The sequence below is a fragment of the Sceloporus occidentalis genome, unplaced genomic scaffold (genome assembly GCF_023333645.1).
Source record: "Sceloporus occidentalis isolate IW3139 unplaced genomic scaffold, rSceOcc1.0.p SCAF_179, whole genome shotgun sequence".
Classification (NCBI taxonomy): Eukaryota; Metazoa; Chordata; class Lepidosauria; order Squamata; family Phrynosomatidae; genus Sceloporus; species Sceloporus occidentalis.
Genome location: NW_028317159.1, coordinates 820469 through 837968, shown reverse-complemented (window position 1 = coordinate 837968; position 17500 = coordinate 820469). Strand labels below are relative to the sequence as shown.

Below are 17500 nucleotides of genomic sequence, written 5' to 3'. Positions count from 1 at the left end.
CTGGCTTAAAATCCAAGGCATCCAATGTACAGTAAATTTAGGTTAAAACAGTCAATAGTGATCCAGCGACCTTGAAAACCACAGCCAGGTACAAAGAAGATGTCTACCCCATAAGACATAACATATAAGGGCAGATAAATAAACTAGCTTTCTAAATCATCGAGAACTGGATCAGATCTGCTGTGATGGACAGAGGTTTGGGACTTACTCCCCTAAAATAATATTAAAACATTTGTTTGGTGTCTTACCGTTTATGCCTTGAAGAACAGATTTTTGCAAACTGTGCCCCAAAGAACTCTCTAATGCCGCTATCTGTGAAGTAAATTGTAAGGTGTCTAGAGAGAAGGGGCTCAAATTTAATCACTTGACAAAAAAGTAGGCTTTTTTTATAAATTGAAAGTGGCATGTGAAGATCATACTCACACGTAAGGAGGGCACAAATCAAGAACAACGGTTGCTAATTGCTCAAATACTTATACGCATTAAATGTGCATACCTGATTATCACAAACCAGCATGTGCTGATTCTATCTAAACTGTTTTGTGTCTAATGAGATCATTGCAATATGTTATTACATCTAAGATGAACCAGCCAGTTGTGTACGTTTTGATGACTTTTACCCCATGTGTTACATGACTATATTTGTTTTGCTTTTTCATTTAATAACATGGATCAACCAAAATAGGTAAGCTCTAGTCCATGTGTTGGTATGTGAGAAGGAGTTAGATTTTTACAGGTATTCCATCTAAGGTCCTCTCTAAAAGTGTTCAGGGTGTTTGATTCAGTTTCTATTGTACATTAACATTCTTTAACCCCTTAAGGACAATGGGCGGTCCCAAAACCCATTGAAAACAATGCAATTTGAGTCCATACATGTACAGGCTTTGTCATTAAGGGGTTAAACTAGAAACGTTCTGGTGGATTGTATACAAAGTTTTTGACAGTGTAAATCTAGAATGGATTTTAGCTGTTCCAGTCTAGAATCCATGAATGCTATTTGGGGTTAAGTCAGGAAGTTGAATCACATAGCATGCCTGTTAAACCCAAGCCCAAGATATTTGCAAACACAATAAAGCTTAATTCTGACTAATAGCTACAAGCTCCCCTGTATCCTGCCACACATTTCCTCATAAAATTAGACCCATTTATATCCATGCAAACATCACTTCTCACCTATCATTCTAAAATGTATTTTTAGGGAGCATGGGAACAGTCTCAGATACACAGGTAAACACTCACATCAATGTCGCCCACAGAGCTTTTGAAGTCAAAGAATTTAAGCCTAAAAATGGAATTCAACAAGTCAGTTTCACGTATAATGCTTGGTTCTGTTTTATGCAATGCATAATGGTGGCCTAGCAGTCAATAAAAAAAGCAAATGCAAAGAGGTTAGCCTATTACCTTTCAATAGCAAAGGAGACACCCAGGTTCAGGCCTGACAGGTGTACTTTATTAGCAATGAAAGTGGCTGCCTGTAGAGAAAAGGGAATTGGCCAATTAGCCCAATATATATATATATATATATATATATATATATATATATATATATATATATATATAACATCCAAAAATAGTTACCGGCACTCCAGGGACTTCTTTAAATAATCACTCCAGAAACTGCAGTTTCCTAATCAACGTTTCAGTCTGTTTATTAGACTTTCATCAGGACATATATATATATATATATATATATAACAAGTAAAATTCAGAATGTGGTCGTTGATGACATGCAAATATATTTGGCATAAACACTAATATATTGGAATAAACAATATTTGGCTACCCACAAAATCCTTAACACTTTAACAGTTTAATACCCTGAAGGTTATCTGCATAAGGGAAGAAGTGGGTATACAAAGACTCCAGACTCCCTGGTGTCTAGCGGGGGCAGTCGGTGGATGTCTGCGGGATGTGCGTAGACAACCTCCACTACTACCCGACACTTCCATGACTGAGCACCGGAAGGACATTTGCTTCATCATTCTGCAGTGGCAGAAGCAGAGGTCGTCTGGCAGCCGGCGGATGTTTGCGTGATGTGCGCAGACAACCTCCGTTTCTGCCAGCACTTTTGCTAGGGCTTCTATAATAGACTATAATAGAGCACTGGAAGGTCATGTCACGCTGGAGCTCCATCCCAGAGAAAGTGTCAGGTAGCAGTGGAGGTTGTCTGCGCGCATTGCACAGACGATCATCGGCTGCCAGAGAGGAGGATCCAGGTCCCCTGCAGCGCTGTGGGGGGTCTGGATCTTAGTCTTATAGTAAGACCTCTATTTGAGGCCAGCTTATAAGACGACTTAGAATAAAATGAGGGATATTTTTCAGAGTACTTGCGCTGAAAAAAACCTTGTCTTATATTTGAACAAATACGGTACAATGTGTATTGATTATTTTGTTGTTAGGAATAGCTGCTTTAGTACAGTGGCATAGACATTTTAGGACAAAGCTAGATTAGACATGGATTTAGGATTTCTTGCTACATTCTTACATATGTTTTGCCATATTTATTAATAAATCATTGTCATAACAGGAGACATGTTCTTTTGTCTTGATGTCTAGAATTACATGTTTTCTTTATGAATGCTTGTGTGGGATTCTAATTATCTGCCTTGATTAGCCATTTATTTGACAATTTTACACTGCCTCCATCCCCAAACACATTATTGTCATATGGACCTAATGTATCGCCCCCTTAGATTACAATGACCTGTACCTTATCTATTCTAGTCTATTTCTCCAGACAGTGACCCTTACAATGGTACTAATGTATGAATTGTTCTGTTTAGGGCCTATTGAAGCAGGCTTACATGGCCCTGGTACCTGTATAATGAAGGTGCTCTACTTGGTTACTTAACACAATGCAATGTGATCCCGCATTAGTAGTGAGGCAGCTTGCACAGAGAGAGATAGGCTGTATACAAGGTAACAGTGTGAGTGAGTGTGTGATATTAAAGGGTTTAAGAGTGAGCTGGCATATGTTATTAGAGTGAGTGTGTGTTAGTGGATGGTGTTATAGTCTTGTTAGAGTACGGTATTAGGGGTTGTTATAATAAGATATTAGTGTAAATGTGTGTGTATTAGCAGTTGGTGTAAGTAATATATTATGTTAGAGTGAGATTGTGTGTTATTATTATGATGATAGTCTGTGTGTAAGTGTGTGTGCGCTATTTGCTGGGACTAGCAACCCAGACAACAATAAACATAGGCTCACTCTTGTGGTAAGCAATAGAATAGTTCAGTCTTAATCACCCAGCTTGACACTTCGACTATTAAAAGTCCATGGAGGAATGGACTTTATTAGCACAGCCATAAAGCATCAGCTCAGTGTTGGTGCTTGAGTGACACAAAATACCACATGACTGACACCACCAACCTTCCTTTAAAATATATGGTTTATACAAGCATTAAAATATGGATCAAAATAACCTTTGCGTTCTATCATTCAGTTCTTGACCATGTAAAGTGATACCACTAACTGAAGAGTATCACTTAAGACTATTCGAAAAAACAAAACCTCTTACCATACTAAAAGAAAATAGTTGGTTTGTGATTAAATATGGCAACACAACCATGCCTTGAAGAAGCCCAGTCATTTCCAAGGTGATGTTTCTGGGAGTCAAGGTGACCAGAGGGACTTCTGTGGCTCTTATAGTCAGTATCATAGCCTGAGACACAGGGTAGTAATCCCTGATCTAAGGAAAAAATAATGAAATGATCATACAGATATACAGCGAATACATACAAAGCTTTAAAAAATAGTGTGATCCTAAGCAAAAAAGCAGTCCATAATTAAATTAATTAAATAATATTATACTGTACATTTTATTATATTATTATTAATATATTAGATTATATTGCTAGCCATTCTGTACAGCATTACTTTCTGCATATAGATTTTGCATTTCCATATCGTCTAATTGCTAATATCATTGTTATTAATATTGATTTTGTCAGTATTAAGCACCATTATCATAATTCTCTACAGAAATGTCTTAAATTATAGGGGTTTTCATCAAAAGTGATCCCAGCGCATGTTTAAACGATAATGGAAGCTTGCTATGGCACACATTGTGTATTTAGAAAAAAATATTATTGACTTAAGCTCCTTGAAATCAGAAAAAAAAATCAACCGGCAACGGCTCTGAATATAAGTATAATTCTAATTTGGATTTAGATTCCATTTTGTGTCATTTACATTTATACTTCCCAGCTATGACATCACATCTGGCTCCACCAGAGGCAGGTCCAGTCTGGCCGACATTTACATGAAAGCCCAGTAAGTTAACATGAGAGATATTTTGTTTTATTTGCCAACTATCATACCTTAGGAATGATTGTCCCATAGTCACCTGTTCGCAACCAAAATGCATGAGGAAACTGCGAGGAGAGAATTACAGTGATATCATTGTTAATTATTGGCTGTTGTAGCGTGTCATAATCACAGCATCACTCTAAATTATTAGCATTGCATCTTATTATTTACACTATTATACCCGGCATCCAACATTTAATTCAAAATTAAGTTATTTAAGTCCTTCATATAATCTACTATGAATTATACAAGGTCTCACCAACTGCCACTGGGATATTGATATAAACACAAAGTATGTAAATGTCAAGCTACCTTAAAATAAAAAGACGTACGTACAGTACATAAACCACATTATACTTACCTGTTCATGTGTCAATGTCATCTTTAAGACATCAGACAGGAAGTAGTTTCTCCCCAAAGAGTTAAAGAAATATTCAGAGAAGCCGACATACATCATAGATCCTCTTCCTTCTGGCAAAGTGATAACGGTTTTTGGAGTGGGATCTTCCTTGGAGGAGTCGATGGGATGAACAGTTCCCTGAAAATTAGAGTTGTCATGAATTTCAGAAAGGTTAAAGCATTATATTTTAAAGTTGGCGGACTATATCCTGTGTAAAAATGATGATGTAGGTAGGTAGGTAGGTAGGTTTTATGTAGGCTATGGCTGTGATGTCACACAAGTTGCCTCTATGATATTTGTCGATGATTTCACTTCTTTTCAGTGTGTTTGTATGCATTACGTAGTGTATACACTAAAAGTAAGCACTGTGGGTAGATGGGCTTAGAATATTTGATGGGTGAGAGAACAGGATTAAAGTAATTATGTGTCAAATCACAAATACTTTACATGAAATTAATCTTTTTTACACTAAATTAAGAAAAAGGATTATCAAGCTCCACAGTGGTATTGAACATTTACCCCTTGCTGACCAGGGCTATCTGGGATTTTTTTTGTATTTTTACTATGGATTTGTTCAACCATAATCTCTTCTAATTTACTGTATCCACACATACATATTACATATTGTTTTATTCTGAACAGCTGGAGCTACCTTTTGATGCTATATCTATATAGTATATATATTTGGAACATGTGTCCTGACATTTCATTCTAAGGACAAGCTGATAAACCGTCTACAGTCACTAGGGTCAGATGTTTTAGAAGTTAACATTTTATTATCATTTTCCGTTCCACTGTCAGTGCCGGAGTGGGAGAGGATTGAACCTATAGATTTAGCACTGGCTTTGTCATGTGATTGGTTTTCACAGCGATCACATGACTGGTCATCACGTGTTTCAAATGCTTGTAAGGCTGACCCTTCATCTGGGAACAGAAAGCTAGACTCCGGTGCAGCGAAGGATTCTATTTTTTTGAGGACGGCATACAATGTATTTTATTCCAAAGATAAAATATCAGAGAAGACTACAAATAAAAAGGAAACATCACTTTAGAAAAGAAGGAACCTTCTGCTTATATGTTACTATAGAAACCACTAGATGTCACTATATGTCTGCATACTTATCTGCAATCAGATAATTTTTATGCCAATAGAGACAAAAAAAAGGATCCAATTAGTAAATCCAAACAAGAAAACTTTAACATTTGTAACAGTAGTCAATAAACTCATTTGGGACCTTGTGATATATATATTTACGAGGCAGATCAACAGATGGTAGTTCTACACTCATGGGAAATAGTGATCTTATAACAATTTTTAGCTACGTTTTTTCATTACGATTTCCAGGTCATGTTCATTAACCCTTCATTATTTGCTCAAATAATGTATCTTATCTATTGCTGTCAACCTATTAATGATACATTTGTCCTTTTTTTGTACTAACAAAACCTGTGATGGAAACCAGTGAAGGTCTTTGTGATCTGGGCAGCAAAACAAAAAAATGACAAAATAAATATAAGATAAGGAGACAGTGACAAGATAGCAAACTAGGAGCATAGATTCAAGTCAGAATGTATAACATGATCATGACTACATGGAAACAATTATGTATTACTGTATGGACACTGTTACCTTTAGATCCAAATCTATGTGGGTCTTCTCTACACGTGGAGGATTTATCAGAGTGTAATTAAGTTCAGTGACGGTATCAACATAAGAAGTAACTGTGAGGTTAGAAAATAATTGAGATTAGACAGTGGTTTAGAAGAAAATAAAACCTATTTTATGAAAGGCCACTTTGGCTAGCAAATAGTTTCATCCTCATGTTGAGTAGACAACTATATTATTTCAAATCAAGAGCTCATGTTATTAAGCAATTATCATTTTATGAGTTATGCTATCGTTATAACCTCTGGTTTAGTAATACTTAAAAAATGTGTTCATGTGATTAAATCAAACTATATTTGATCTTCTGACCTAAAGAGCTTTTCTTTATTGATTGGATACAAGCTCTTAAGACAGCCTGTGACCTCATAGAAAGGGCTTGATCACACTTGACGCAAAGTGTAGCCCGAGCAAAGTGTAGCACTATGGCTATTGCTTCATCTTTGAGAAGGTATAGAAAACCTGACCGTACAAAGACAACATTATCCAGGACCAGACTTGTGATATTGATTGGTGTTGATGGTGCATTTTAGGGAAATGTGTGCCACAAAGCTTGTTGCTGGACAACATTTACATTGAGTATAATCTTGGTTTAAATATTACATATGTAAAGTTTTGACAAGTACTCAACCGAGAACCGACAGTCAGTTAATAGCCTGCCTTATGATGTGTCCCTACTCAGGAGTGTCTCAACTTTTACCTCACTTATCCCATAACAGAGGAGACATCCCCATTAACATATCAGTCTGATCCTGCCACAAGGGCAGTCTTAAACTGAAAGATGTGGAAGATTTCCTCTGGATAAAGGAGTCAACAATACTGGCCTTTGGGGTCTAAAATTGAGAAGAAATGTGAGAAGTATGCATACAATATAACTTTTATTAGGTCCTAATAAAACTGGGAGTAGACAGCCTGGCTAAAAAAATAAACCTTAATTGTTTTAAGAAATGATTCCTAACCTCCTGGCACAAAAAAATGCTTCCTTTCATTTATAGCCTTGTCACTAGAGCTAAGTATCTCAAAGTTACCTTAGATGTGTTTCACTGGCTACATGACAGCTTTGTCAGAAAATCCCACTTTCTGCCCTCCCAGCAAAACAAGAAAAATACAGTACCAGAATTTTCCTAAACAGTGAAGTCAAATACGCCATTAGATTAACATCACAGCACACAAGGATTTGAGGAAACAAAATAAAATTGTGTGCCACTTTGGAAATTGTGGAGAACAGTAGAAAAGTAATTTGGGAGGTAACTCCCACAAGAGAAAAGTCTCTTTTCTTGTCGATGTCTACTTTAACAAAAGAGAACGGTGTCAGCACATCATCTGCAGACAGTGCTTTTTTTTATTTGCGACAGCAAAAATCTGCATTTTGGTCAATTTCCACTAGGAGGCAGAGTTGTAAAGCAATAAATGAATTTGTGACTCAACATAGGTAATTGCTCAGCTATGCGGTAAGAGGAGGTTTCTTTTTTTACCATTTGCATTATTAAAGAACACAGCCACTTTGGGCGCTTCTAATTTTAACATAACACATTATTTAAATGCTAAATTGGAATTGTGTGGGTCTTCTGTTGCGGTATGTTAACTTTACAATATCTGCTTACCTAGTGTTCAAAGTTTTACATTCCCACTTTGTGCAGCAATCATAAAACATATTATATATCTAGTATATGCACAGCCAATAATACCATCTCCTGAGCAGGACATACATCAAATGTACATTACATTTTTTTGCAAAACTTGCCATACTGTATGCCAATATTTGACACAATCAATGTTAAATCAATAAATAAAGTCTTAAATAGTATTATTATCTCAAAGTATTATTGGCTCAAATCAAAGTCTAGTTTTACCAAGCACAAACCAATGCGTGCCCAAATGGCTTGCCCGAATGGCTGGCACATTGTTTTGTGAAATTGAAAGCAAGAAATTGTACTGCTCACATGCCAAAATCTTTAAATCACAACCTTCTACAATGTTTTTTTAAACTCCCACCTTGAAACGTGGCCAGCTCTTTCTGCAAGACCCCAACAGCTTCATCCATTTTGGGACATAGCTGAGAAAAGGACACAAGTAGGGTATACAATTGTAAAATACCTTTTAGAAAATACATTGTTTCAGTACCGGGGCAGATGTTTTGATTTAATAAATACCAACCTTTAACCCCTTAAGGACAATGGGCGGTCCCTAAACCCATTGAAAACAATGCATTGTGAGCCCATACATGTACGGGCTTTGTCATTAAGGGGTTAAACCCAAGGTCATCTTACTAAAGTGGATATGGCATAAAAAGAGCAATTCAGACATTTACTAAGATCAGCATTTAAAAGAATCCACAAGTTGTTAGGGCAACCCAACGATGGTACAATGATTAGCTCAATTATTCACTCATACCTAATAGCATCTGAGTGACAATCTCAAGATGAGTCTCATATTAGAGCTCATGTTTTTCAGTTTTTCACCTTGGGTAACAAGAGCAACAAGCTGAGTGACATCTTAGATAACAAGGTGAATGATGGGCGTCCTCCTTCAGCATCTGGGGTGTGAGTTATTCAAATGAATAGACTGTGAATATCCTGTGCACTACATAATAAACTATGGTTTGAAGTGAGCACCCACTGGCACGTGCTGGTTAGTCTGGGTGCAGATTTTTCTTCTGCAATTAGAGACATTTCTGAGTGGGATTGCTATTAAGAGAGGATTATTTCAACGTGGAGCCTTCTAACTGGCAGCAAGAGTGTAACATGAGCTGCCATCTTACTTTGTGTCAATTGCAACGTGCCTCAACGTGAACCCGATGAAGCTCGCCTTAATGCTTAATGAACAGCAAAACTAAGGCTTTATTATAATGCCCCTTTCCTAAATTAAATTGTACTATTTTCATGATGAACAAAACTAAATGAATATCGTTTGTGAATATATGAAGGGGACCAATTGGGAACGAGACCATAGACAGAGCCAGTGACAACGGAGTTAAGCAATATTTTCTGAACAATTTTCTTATTTCTATTTTGGTTAAAGCCTAATAGAATATCTCTTCTATGAATTCAAATGTTACCTTTTTGTTTACATTGTCCTTGATCGGCCTTTCCAAAAACACAGTGAAAAGGTTGTAGAACCAGCTGTGGAGTAAGAGAGGTCACATTAACATCAAAAGCGAAATGATGCAATTGTCTAAACTACAATTTCACTCTTGTTGAACAGGTTGGATATTTATAGTGCATACGTATGAAAGGCATATGACAACAGGTTTCATATTTAGAGAACCCGATCTGATGTTACATATATAAATGATGATTAAAGGATTACTGTGAGTATTATGTTCATCACCTTTTCTTAAATCAGGTGCGAAAGGTGATAGAAGGAATTATGCTACCGACTGGTACCACAAGGTGCATCTCCTCGCTCACCTCGCTCCTCCAGTCAAGTGAAGTTTAGCGTGTTTAATTTCAGAATGACAAGCAGAAAGAAGCACAGAAGGTCGTCCAGTGGCATCCTTAAATGTATTCAGACGTGCTGTTATGAATACTCCGGAGAGCAGAAGAGTAAAGCTGCCATTGTCATTACTAAAAAAAAAAATAAATCTAAAATAATATTACGGTATATCGTATTATCACAGCAGTTATCCTAAAATTAAATTCCCCTCAAAGATCTTCTTATCATCAGGTGGTGCTACAATTTTCATGACTCTTTGATGGCTTTCAGATAGCAAAAGGCTGAAAAAGAACCATGATATAGATATAGGTAAATATAGTTCATGAACAAGTGAATAGCTACCAGATGACTACTCCTGCTGTCAAACTAGAAGATGGGGAACATTGATTTCACCAAGATAGAACTACTGCCTAACATCTTGCGCCATTGAAGGTCAAATTTGGCCATCACTGATTATTTACTTTTTGTTATGGGAAGGATGTCCAACATGCTACTCAGAACATTAGTTATACAAAGACTGGTATGTGCTGGTGAATATGAATAGTACTTTTGGATGGAAAACCTACAGTATCACTATAGAATTAAATGAATTCTAAAATTATTATTTTTTTTAATGAAATCTTACATGAGCCAGTGTTTCACATTCCAACGTCCATAGACTTTGACCCTTGCTTCTTCACCAGTAACAAGGACATCTGCAGGTGGGTTTGGTACAGCTGACACACGCGAGATCTCAAATTCTTCAATTAAAACCCTTGGGAATATTAAGTATTACATCATGCATTCTTTGTGTTACATGTAATGGCAGGTAATTGACATAAGTAGATAAGGATGTTAGATGTAGCACTTTCAACCATGCGTTTGCTTTGTATAAGTATTACTCACCCAGAAATGGAGTAGTTCACTTTCCCAAACATTCGTGTAGTGCCATTGATACTTGGAAGAGTTTCTTTCATTAGTATATGACGGAGAACTTCTATCCCCTCAGAGCGAACTATGAAACAAAGAAGTCTTGCTGGCATGCATCATCTTCTATACCAGTGCACTATTGAAAGGCTCTTCTCTTTACTCACCATAGTCTAACCATTTCTGAGATACCCGTATCATAACTCCAGGGCTAGAATATCCAGACTGGAAGAGACAGCTCCACAAAAACAACAGTCTCCACATTCTCTCTTCCTGATAAAAAAAAAAATAGAAATTTTTACAAAATTCCTTCTCTTGGAAAAAAAAAAAGGTCTAAAATAAGAATGAATTTACCATTCAGTTACAGAGATCTTTTATATAACATTTATAGTTTTGATGAATAAGGTGTAATGTAATTTATGGAAAGAATATTTAAGAATATTTAAGTGTATTAAACAATTCAAATTAAGCATTATTTTTTTTTAGCTCACTAGGCAGTTTAGAATGTAGATGTGGGGTATAGGAGGCCTGATAGAGCTCAAGTGCTATTGAATAACTACTTATGCACTTCTACCCTCATTCAGACATATACGAGGATGAGGTCTTTGACAGATATTCAGTAAGTACATGGTAGGACATATTGGTAATGCCTATAAAATAATTATGAGTTTTCTTGCATTGACTTTTTGACATGCTTGCTATTTATACAAAATATCACATTTTGTAACGTGATTTACCCTTCAGATTTAGTAAACAACAACTTGGCATCTTCTCGTCTGCGCAAACCTCATAATCACAAGTAATAAAGAATAATTATGACAGGTTAGCACACCTTGCTATTTTTGGAAACCATAATGTTAAGATGTCATAGTCATGCCAATTTTCCACAAGGACATCAGAAAGAAGTGAAGCATTGCTTATTTTCCATGGGTCATGCCAGGTTGAGAAGATTCATTCTCCTTGGCATTGAGAACCCTTAGTACACATTAGATATCAGAGGACAGATTTGGGTCAAGTCTGTAAACTAAGCCAATCCAGATACCTTCCATAAACTTGAGATCAAATTGTGATTTTAAAAGCATCAAATGCTTCAATTTATGAATATATTTAGAATGCCCTATTACTGTCTCCTCTGAAATATAAGTTTTAAGACACAAATAGAGTAAGTAGACTCCTGTAACACATACGCTATAACTTAAACAAAAATTAATTACTATCTTTTAGAAGACAACAGACATATCAAAATTACAGAATTTTAAAAAGCTTTTAGTGCTCAATAAAATTTGTAATTTAAATTATAAAAATGAAGGCAAATGTATTTTCAGAAACAGAACTGGATTTCTATTATAGATTGATTATACTTCACCAATTTTTTAATGATGTATTTTATTATGTAATTCTAATATACCCAGTTTATTCATTTAATGCAAATAAAATAACTAATTATGGCCACATTATATATGAAATAGTGTTCTATTAATATTTATTTGTAAATAATGTTTAAATCATGATATGACCATTTTATCATGATCCAAGCCAATATGAAAATCAATGTTCATTGGAACGAAACAACATTTAATTTAAAGTTCTTATAACATTGATACACAAGCACACATACACCTTTCTTTTAATATATATATGACCATGCAGCTGAAATTATAAATATGAAGTTAAATTGATCATATTTAGCTAATATCGTGCAAAATGATTATAGAAATACAACTTTACAACTCACCTCTAGATCTCAAACTGCACATCTGTCAACAGTTTTAGCAAACACCCTTCTTTTATAATGAAAAAATGTAATTGAATACTCAAGGAAATAAAGCTGAGATATCATTATTGTTTTTTTTCCTGTGATTAAACATTACGGAGATAAAAGGAAGCGGAGCAAAGGAGAAATTTCAGGAAGGATTTGACAATTGTCTGAGCCAAGAACATTAAACTGACATTAATCCCTATGTACTAAGCTTTTCGTACAAGGCATGGCATAAATAATTATAAGATTAACCTGGCACATTTTTATAGGAGAAAAAAATACAAATAGAGCTAAACATAACTATAGGGAACCATAGGGGGGAATAAAAGGGCAGTTCTAGGGTAAAGAAGACCCTAATAGGGACTTGCTAGTTTTATTTGCTTAAAATAATTTCATACGGTAATCCACATGCTAGAACAACATGCTAGAGTACAACAGGTACAAACTATATATAGATAGTATATATATATATATATATATATATATAAATAATATCTATAACAATAACATGTTCAACTTTCCAATTTCAATTTAGCACGGGTAAATCCATTTTGAGATTAAAGTGCTTTTGCATTTAGTCAAAACATTAATTGCCCTATCTAGTATGTTAATTAATTAAATCTTTAAAAAAGGGTATCATTTTATTCTCTCATCTAAAGGTTCAATCACATAAAACAACACAGAAGCATTTAAGATATTTCTTCAGTTTATAAGACATCAACCCGCCAGTGGTTAACAATAATGTGTGGGAAGAATTGGGATATTCAACAATAGTAGGAATGATGCATTTCTTTACAAAATCTGAACTTATGTAGAAAGTGCTAAGAGGCGCTAAGAGTAATTTAGGTTGAAAAAAGATAGATGCCTTCAAAAAGGCAGGAAGGATAGGTAGAAGTGTTGAACCTGATGGACTTAAGTCTTTTTTCAACCTAAATTACTCTTAGCGCCTCTTAGCACTTTCTACATAAATTCAGATTTTGTATATATGTATATATATATATATATATATATATATATATGTATATATATATATATATATATATATATATATATACCATTACATAAGTTATGGTGGGTAAAAGGTGATGGAAACCCTTCCACTTAAATTTAAGGGGTAAATAGAAGTATTATTAAACACCCATCTACACACACCAGACAAGCCAGAAGGCTTGTTTTTCCCTCAGAAATCTCATGGTGCTTTCACAACCACAAGGGATTCTGGGTAGGCACATGCAAACAAGGTTAACAATTATCACCTTTGCCTCTATATCCACTTTATACATGGATTCCTTGAAAGTAATTGCCCGCTGTACAAGACAGCCTTTAGACAAAACTCAGAAAGAGGTACAATAGCCAGATCACCAGCTGTCCATGAGTGGTGATCCCTCCCAAATATCTGTGTCTAGTTGCTGGTATTTGTGCCTCGCCAAGCTTTAATGTTCTTGACAGTCTTCCCCAGACACTCTCTTGTGGTCCTCAGTCTATCCTGTATGTCACGGCAGATTTCCTTAGTCTGATTAATCCTCCTCATGTTTGTGTGACTCTGTCCAGGGGAGCTATAGGTCTCACACTCCAGAGTGCCTTGTCTACAGACACTATACCTAGGTATCTGGACCATACCACAAGTCCACACCACTTAGGTGAGATTGTGATGAGGTTATTTAAAAAAACAAAAATAAGCAAACAGATTTTACATTCCCTGACATAAAATTGCAGAAAAATACGATAAACATGATAACGACTGTCAGCGTGCTATATTGATCATGGACAGTAATGGACATCATGGACAGTAGTTCACTTTTATTTATCCAACTAAAACTGGTGGCTTAGTGAGTCAAAGTGGGTTCCTTCCTTAATGCTGGGCAATGCATGCAAGACAACCAGGTTACAATTGGGGACAACCTAAGGGACATTTAAGGAATTTGTTCTCCTTTCCGTGCAAATATGCTGAGTTCATTAGTGTCCATTAGTAGGCATCAGAATTTTGTGTGCACAGGGCATTATAAGCACTGGGCACCTATTCTAAAGAAGGATATCACAGCACTAGAAAGGGTGCAGAGGCGGGCTACAAAATTAATAAAAGGAATGGAGCGTTATAGTGATGAAGAAAGGTTAACAAATTTAAATCTGTTAGTTTAGAAAAACGGCGCCTCAGAGGGGATATGATAGCATTATTTAAATATATTCGGGGCCAATACAAACTATTGTGTGGAAATCTGTTCATAAACAGGACTATAAGTGGGGCGCAAGAACATATGGAAAATAATAATAAAAAACAATAGTGTAATATGTTCTAATAAAAGTGAATATATGGTGTGTTGAATGCACAAAAGTGACTTCAAAGGAGGCTCATCAATAGAACTTTGATGTTTCTCAAGATCTGAAATATAAGTAAAAGGCCACAAATGGTGCAGTATTTTCTTATAAATATTTAATATGGAATATCCAGAAAACTTACAAGCAAGTTGGCATAACCGATTTGTTATGCATATAAGCAAATAGGAATAAAAAGCAACCATGTTGCAATAAAATAGTGGGAAGGATCATGGTGAAATCATGTACCGTTCTTCTTCTCTGTTTGCTAGCAAGGGAGGAGGATGCTGGAGTAACTTGTGGGTTATTACAGGAAAACGTGCGAACTTGCAATATAAATCAAAATAGTCATTTTTTACATAAAAATTTACAAAAGTGTGAAATAGGAATTCTGGTGTTATGGTGGCAGTCAAGTGGAATATTGCATTGCATCATACCTTTCAAAATCTTCAAGTTGGAGACATGTTAAGGGGCAAGGCATTTTACTGAAATTCAGATAACTTTTTTTTACTGAATAAAGCATTTGAAAAAAAGATATACTTGTATCCACCACTGGTGTAAGAGAGATCCTCACAGGCTCTATATTGCAGTGGAGATGGAGACCCCTTTCATGTGGAGCCCCCAACACCAGTGCTACCAAGCCTCTCAACCTGCGCCAGGCATATTGGTGGACCAAGCCCTCTCAACCTCACATAATTGCCTGGTACCCAAATCCAGACAGCATGTGAGGTAGGTAGGTAGGTATGTACGTATTTTTGTTACTGTATTTGTGTGTGCAACGGGTTCACCAAGAGAGCTGTAGTAACTCCCAGAGATCACCCACATGTATCCTCCTCTTGTCCCCAGAATCACTTCCAGCACCAGCCAGCATGCGCACCTTGGAACCCTGCTATGTGTACCCAATAAGTAGACACAACTACCTTGAATTGACTACAGCAGGAATGAACAGTTTATTGTTGTAAAACATAGACTGATATAGCCACAGAACTTCATTAACATAAATCAACATTGATAAACAGGTACATGTAGACAACCCAACCTTCAATCCCCCTACTGAATATCCCCCTGGCAGCCATCCTGTTAATGGGATTAGTTTACACAATGGCATTCCTGCCTGTTTGGTAGCCGGGCTGGAGCCATCTCTGAGTACCTTGGGCCCCTGTATGACAGGTCATTCTGTCACAGTGTGTGAAAGCATGGTGCTGTCTTTGTGAGGATGTGTGTTTCAGTATGTTACTGTGTATGTCAGTATGTGTGCGTATGTTACTTTGTGTATGAATATATTTGTGTAAATATGCTACTGGACTTCCTGTCAACCTTCAGATAGAGAGGTGTGTGTTACAGTGTTAGTGTGTGAGTGTGTGTTAGTAGGTTGGTATGTGTATATTAGAATGCGGATGTGTTCCCCATGGACATCTTTGCACGTTTTGCTATGTACTACATAGCCTTTGATGAAATAAATATAATAAGTGTATGTAAGTATGTTAGTGTTTATGTGTGTAACTGTGTCTGTAAGAGGAGGTTGTTTTTTGTTCTCACTGTATCTCAGCTCCTTAAAAGGCAGGGACAACATTGGGTAGAAAAAAACAGACAGCAGTATTAGGGTCTCAAGGAAGGACCACTTTACCCCCTTTCCTATAATTATTAAGTAAGATCAGTTTTCTTTAGTAACACTATTTCCTGTTATGTACTGTCAACAACAGATGAGTCATTGTATTAATTTTCAACATAACCTGTTTATAAAAAAAAATCTTTCACAATTTACTAACTATGTTCCATACACTAGTACAAAGTAGACATGTGCACAAAAGGCCTTTAGGATGCTGTGGCTCCCGGCACTCTTCATTGTTATGCACGAGACCCAGCTACTGGTATTATCCATTTGGCGGGAAAGCATGGTGTGACGGAAGCCTCCATCACTGGGGCCCCTGGAGAGGCCTGACAGCCAGCCTCCTCCCTATTGACTATGGGCACTGAGTTTATAAAGGCTTCTGTGGCTACCCCCAGCAGTATATCATCCCATCACTGGCTGAGGGGATTATGTCCAGCAGACAGCCAGGATCTGCCACCAGGGAGTGACCGCCATTGTTTCAGTTTCATGTTGTATAAATCAGTCTTCGTTTGGTTTGACCCTACACTGAGTCTCGGCTAGTGACTGGGGGAACGGGAAGAGTGTGTTGTTCCAGGCTAAGGGAGCACAAGTCAGCGGAGGTAGTCGGTCGGACTAACCAGCTCCGTGACACATGGGATTGAATATAATTCTTATTTTATTTATACTGAGTTCTCAAATGAATTACTTCCATACACCTTCTATTATGGCCATATGGCTAAGCAACTAGGGCAATACATTTCTTCTGGCATATGATCATGTAAATGGAATGTCTACACACACATATGATTCATTAGCTAACTGTATTAAGCTAGTATTTATTGCATGCCTAAAACAGGTGGAAAAAAAAGGGTTTGCCAGATGCCACCTAACATGTATTTAACTCGTAGGTAAATAATTTATACTGATTTATATTCATCTTTCTGCCTTGCATTAACCAAAAGTTGACACTTATCCAGAAATGATATTTTAATCTATTTTTAATCTGCTATAATCTACAGGGCCAAACTGAGGATAGTGGGGCCATCCTGGCACTTTTTATGTCAATAACTTTTGAAATAAAAACTTTTAATGTTATATATTATATTGTCCACAACTGTATAAAC

At 36.4% G+C, this 17500-nt stretch overlaps 1 protein-coding gene across 1 annotated transcript in view; it reads right to left on the bottom strand.

Annotated features, from left to right (window-relative positions):
• Positions 1-10829, bottom strand: part of LOC149278825 (protein-glutamine gamma-glutamyltransferase 5-like) — a 37473-nt gene extending 26644 nt beyond the window's left edge. Inside the window, exons 1-10 of the mRNA XM_089501705.1 lie at positions 10693-10829; positions 10433-10561; positions 9783-9938; positions 9431-9494; positions 8368-8428; positions 6340-6431; positions 4671-4847; positions 3519-3689; positions 1402-1472; positions 1224-1282 (exon numbers count right to left, since the gene is read on the bottom strand). Of these exons, the coding sequence (XP_089357831.1) occupies positions 1224-1282; positions 1402-1472; positions 3519-3689; positions 4671-4847; positions 6340-6431; positions 8368-8428; positions 9431-9494; positions 9783-9938; positions 10433-10561; positions 10693-10829 (1117 nt within the window). The remainder of the gene's footprint in view (positions 1-1223; positions 1283-1401; positions 1473-3518; positions 3690-4670; positions 4848-6339; positions 6432-8367; positions 8429-9430; positions 9495-9782; positions 9939-10432; positions 10562-10692) is intronic.
• Positions 10830-17500: the final 6671 nt, after the last annotated feature.